The 5,091-nt window shown below is 51.2% G+C and overlaps 1 protein-coding gene across 1 annotated transcript in view; it reads left to right on the plus strand.

Annotated features, from left to right (window-relative positions):
* Nucleotides 1–4,246, plus strand: part of LOC114070081 (dynein heavy chain 9, axonemal-like) — a 63,399-nt gene extending 59,153 nt beyond the window's left edge. Inside the window, exon 39 of the mRNA XM_027907287.1 lies at nucleotides 4,077–4,246. Coding sequence (XP_027763088.1) covers nucleotides 4,077–4,246 — 170 coding nt within the window. The remainder of the gene's footprint in view (nucleotides 1–4,076) is intronic.
* The last annotated feature ends 845 nt before the right edge of the window (nucleotides 4,247–5,091 follow it).

Raw genomic sequence — 5,091 nt, forward strand, 5'->3', positions numbered from 1 at the left:
GAATGTCCATAAGGATATCTCTGATGGGGATTTTGGCAAATCAGTGAAATATTAAGTTTGACCCCGAGATAAGGTCATTTTGCTGTGCAGTCTCTTCAGAGATGAAGAGAAAGGATGTAGTTCTGGAAAAGTGGCTCATTTTGGAATGGTGTCCAAAGAGAGGTAAATAATTTTACATGTATTTATTAACCAGTAATGAGGCAACCTGGTTTGTTTTGAGTTGAACAACAGTTGTGGGTCACTGTATACCAATCTGCTTCCTCTATTCAGCTTGGTTTGACCCAAAAGTCCTGAAATCCTTCTACTTCCCCAGAGAAGCTGTGGCTGCCCCATCCCTGGAAGTGTCCAAGGCCAGGTTGGACGGGGCTTGGAGCAACCTGGGACAGTGGGAGGTGTCCCTGCCCATGGCAGGGGGTTGGAGTGAGGTGAACTGTAAGGTCCCTTCCAACCCAAACCATTCTATGATTCCATGATGGCTCGTGAAGCAGCAGGGAGACCAAAGATTAATCTTCCCTGTTTGGTTGTTCCTGGCTGAGGGTGCCAGGTGGGGACAACTCCCAGACAGGGCCAAAGCTGAAGGCAGGAGTGTCCTGGGCTTTGTCCCTGCTCTGCCAGGCTCCCAACACTGCAAACTTCTTAGGAAAGGTTTTGTAGAGAGGTGACAGCACAGGCCCAGCCCTGTGGGCTGGGACCATGTTACAGTCACAGAACACTCTGAGTTGGAAGGGACCCACAAGGATCAAGTCCAGCTCTTAAGTGAGTGGCCCATCCAGGGATCAGACACGACCTTGTTGTTATTGGCACCATGCTCTGACCAACTGAGTGTTGTGGGGCCACATCTGCTTCCTGGGACAGGCTGGGAGGATTTCTGGGTTTGCTGGAGCCTCCTGCCTGAGCTCATCACCCCACAGGGCAGTGCCTGTGCCTCTGCACACAGTGAGAAGGCAAATTATGTGGGTTACTTGTCCTTCAGGCCAAAAAATGGGTAAAGCCTCCCCTTTTGGCCAGTCTCGCAGCCCTGGGGAGTGTGATGGTTATCACAGAATCCCACAATATGCTGAGCTGGAAGGGACCTAAAAGAATCATCCAGTCCAGCTCCTGGCCCTGCCTGAGAGGATCATCCAAAGCCTCCTGCAGCTCTGGCAGCCTTGGGGCTGTGCCCACTGCCCTGGGGAGCCTGTTCAGTGCCCAACCAGCCTGTGGGTTACAGCTCCCCCTTCCTCCCAGCCTGGGGTCTCTGGGAAATGCCCTTGGGTTGGTGAGTGGGCTGAGCTGCCTGGGGGCACCTGAGCTGTGGATGCCCACCTGGCCAGGTGGGTGTGTGCAGGTGAGGGGCTGATACAAGCAGAGCTGGCAGGGTGTCCCTGTTTGCTCTGAGCTCTGAGCTGAGCCTGTGACTTCCTTCCTCTGCAGAGCACAGCACATCTTCATCATGGGGAGGGAGATCTGCTCTGGGAAGTGTGATTTATACAGCTTGGCCTCATTTTTCAGACTTAATTTTTCCCTTTTTTTTTGGAGTTGGCTGCTTTTTTTGTCTCTCCAGCAGGTGCCTCTTTAGATTTGTAAAATGTGCATACAAAGCAGTTTGGGATTTTTATTTTTATTTATTTTAAAAAGAGCCTGAAAGCCAGGAATTCTTAGAGAAGGTGCCTTTTGGGACAGAGTTTTAAGGTGCAGAGCTATATCCTTCAGGGGGAGCACAGGGTTGTCATTCAAACCATAATTGCAGGCCTGTGGCTCACAGAATTTCACGTGCATATAGGTTAAAAGGAGCCAGAATCTCTCTGTGCCCAAACCTGGGACCAGTTTAGGGATTTTCTTTGCTGTATTGTGACCAAATACCTCGTTCTGTGGACCTTGATCTGCTGCTTTGTGCCCTTTTTGGACCTCTGCTCCTCCTCACTGCTCCACCAGCCCTACCCCTGGTGTCATTCCACACCTTCCCACTCCAGGTCTGCCTGAAGAAAATGACAGTCAGTGTTGGTTTTTTGGGGCTGAGTGTTTTTTTACCCCTTTTTGTGGCAAGAAGAGCCCCACTGGCCAAGTCTGGTGTGCACTGAGTGTTCCATTCAGGAGCTCAGAGGCAGCGACAGGGACCCTCCAGGATTATTGTGGGATGTGGCTCTAAATTAAAATGCAACTTCCACAAACATGTCACTTCATCCCCAGTAATTGCATTTCACTATGATGAATCTCCTGCATCCTTGTTTAACCTCGAAAAGGGCTGATTTTATATGTTAATTAAGGCTTAATTAAATTTAAATTAAATGCTTATTTGAAACACTTAATTTGACGTGCTACCAGAAATTTCAAATATTGTGGTTTTATTGAAGGGGAAGAGAGGCTCTGCTGAGGAAAAATCCACCATTTTTCTGAGCACAACTCATGCCTTTTCGTAGCAGGTGTCTATGGCAAGAAAACAGCTGAATTCTGAGCAGTGGGCAAGCCAGGCTGTCTGCAGGACAAAAATGGGGCCTTCAAAGATTTATGGTCTAAAGAAAACCCAGAATATATATTTTTTAAAATATCTTTGGCCCTTGATAAGCAATGGCTGAAGTGAACATTTGCACAAGGAGATTTTTATTGAAATTGCTAGTCATCCCTAATTACGAAGTGTTCCTTGCCATGCTGCTAACCCCAAGCTGAGCCAATGAAACAAGTTCTGGTTCTGTCCCCAGGAGGGCAGGGAGCCCCTGAGAGCTCCCTGATGTCCAAGAAAGCTGCTGGCAGGAAAATCATCCCCAGGATCTGGGCAGAGGAGAGGTGCTGCTGTGTGCTTTGCCACTTACTGAGGCAGGAAAGGTTGTTTGGGCTGCAGTGAAAGGAATCAATAAGCTGTAAAACATTATGTGCAGCCGTGTTGGGTGATTTGCATTAAATATCAGCCCAGCATCATAAATATTCCCCATATGTTATAGTCTAGAGCAACATATAACCTCAGCCTTCTGCTAAAACAAAGGAAAACCTTTCAGAGCTTCAAAATAAGAAGTTTTCTCTCTGTGATGTCCTTTGCCCATGGGTGACCTGACTGAGAACTGGGTGGGAGTGTGACAGCTCACGTTGCAATTGAGTCTTGTTGCATTTTCTGGAGGTTTGGGTAGTGCTGGGGAGGGGATGAGGGTTGGTACTTGGAGTTGTTCAGTCTGGAGAAGAGAAGGCTCCAGGGAGACCTTCTAGCACCTTCCAGTGTCTGAAGGGACTCCAGGAGAGCTGAAGAGGGACTTTGGAGAAGGGCATGTAATGTCCCATCCCTGGAAGTGTCCCAGGCCAGGTTGGACGAGGCTTGGAAGGTGTCCCTGCCCGTGGCAGGGGGTTGGAACTGGATGATCTTTAAGATCCTTTCCAACCCAAACCATCCTGTGAGTCTGTGATTATATTTGGTGCATTCAATTAAATAATATTATTTTGTTTGTTCTAAAGTTGTCCAGGATTTTCGCCCTGAAAACACCCATTTCCTTTGTCTAACAAACATAAAAAGTGCATTTTCATTCACAAAATCAGCTTTGCTTGTGGGCTTGGTGCCCCAGCACCTCCTTGGTTCCACCCAGTCACTTCTGCCTGGGCTCAGGAGGTGACTGTGGTACATCTGGGGCAGGGCAGGGGAGGGGACACATTGCCTCCGTGTAAAGGATCAAAATAAATCTCAGACAGCAGGATTGAGTTTAAGAAAATATGCAGAAGGGATTCAAAAGGCTTTATCTTGCATGAAAAGCTTTGTTTGCTCTGAAGTAAACCAGGCTTGTAGCAGAGTTTTGTTGTTGGGTTTTGTTTGCAAGGAGGAATTGAAAACTTTGTGATTTGGGGGTTGAGTCAGACCAAAAATCTGCCTGAGGGTCCCTGCCAGCTTGGGGACAGCCACCATCCTGCCAGCCCCTTGAAGGGCTCCTGGCTGCTCCATAGGCACAGCCTGGGGACAGCCACTGTCCTGCTGGGGAGCAGAGTGCTGTGCCAAGGCCAGCTCTCCCTCCCTGTGCCCACCCTGAGCCCTGCCTGCCCTCACAGAGCTGGGCTCCTGCTGGAGCTGCTCACAGTGGGCTGGGCTGAGGAGTCATTTCCATCTCCCTCTGCCCACACAGGTGTGCTGGAGAAGCCTCTGGACAAGAAGGCTGGCAGGACCTACGGCCCCCCGGGCACCAAGAGGCTCGTGTACTTCATCGACGACCTCAACATGCCCCAGGTGGACACGTATGGGACAGTGCAGCCCCACACCCTGCTCAGGCAGCACCTGGACTATGGACACTGGTAGGAGGCCTGGGGGGCCGAAACCTTTTCATCCAGCTCTGCTGCCGGGGATGGAGTTGGAGAGGAAGTCACAGTGTGGATCCCTCTTCCCATCCCACGTTGGCCACGGCATCCAGCTGGGCTGGGCTGGAGCTTGCTGGGAGGCTCTGGGTCAACAGGCCATTGTGCACCCTCAGGGTGTCCCCTGTCCCCAGCAAACACACTCCCTGCCTAGCTGAGGGAGTTTCACCCCACTCCTGCCCGTCTGGTGACTGACCCCAGTGTAAAGCCTGCAAGGCTCAACCTGAGCCCTGCTGTGCTGAGAGTGGGGGAAGGACATGGATTGGCCTCAGCTGGGATGAGCCACCCCTGCTGTGAGCAGCTGATGCTGTTTCCAGTCAGGCAGCAGCAAACAGGCATTTTCCAGGCACAGGTAATTTGAAGGAAAACCACTAACAGTGTTTTGGAAGGAGATTGGTGTGTTTGACACCTCAGTCAGCAGTGCTGTGTGGGATAGGGGTACTCCCATCTCTCCCACAGGGAATACAGGGCAGGGACTTGGAGCAATTCCAAGTCTCCTCAGCTGTGTGTGTGCCTGACCTTGGCCAAAAGCTTCCCAAGTACAGGGACAGTGGGGTGGGGGCAGAAATTTGGGTCGGTGGGTGTTGGGCAGAAAGAGGGCTCAGGGGGTGTGTGGGAGCAGTGACACGTGGGGGACATCCTGTGCCCCCTGTCCCTCCCAGGCTCTCCTGAGCTCTCTAACCCTCTTGGCAGTGCCTCTGGGGTGTTGACCCTTGGTGGTCTCACTCACAGCCCATCAGGGTGCAGCTCACCCAGGGTGGTGAGCAAGGAGAGGGGCACAGCTCCCTC

The sequence above is a fragment of the Empidonax traillii genome, unplaced genomic scaffold (assembly GCF_003031625.1).
Source record: "Empidonax traillii isolate 1590-97213 ecotype Southwest subspecies unplaced genomic scaffold, ASM303162v1 scaffold26:size2357266, whole genome shotgun sequence".
NCBI lineage: Eukaryota > Metazoa > Chordata > Aves > Passeriformes > Tyrannidae > Empidonax > Empidonax traillii.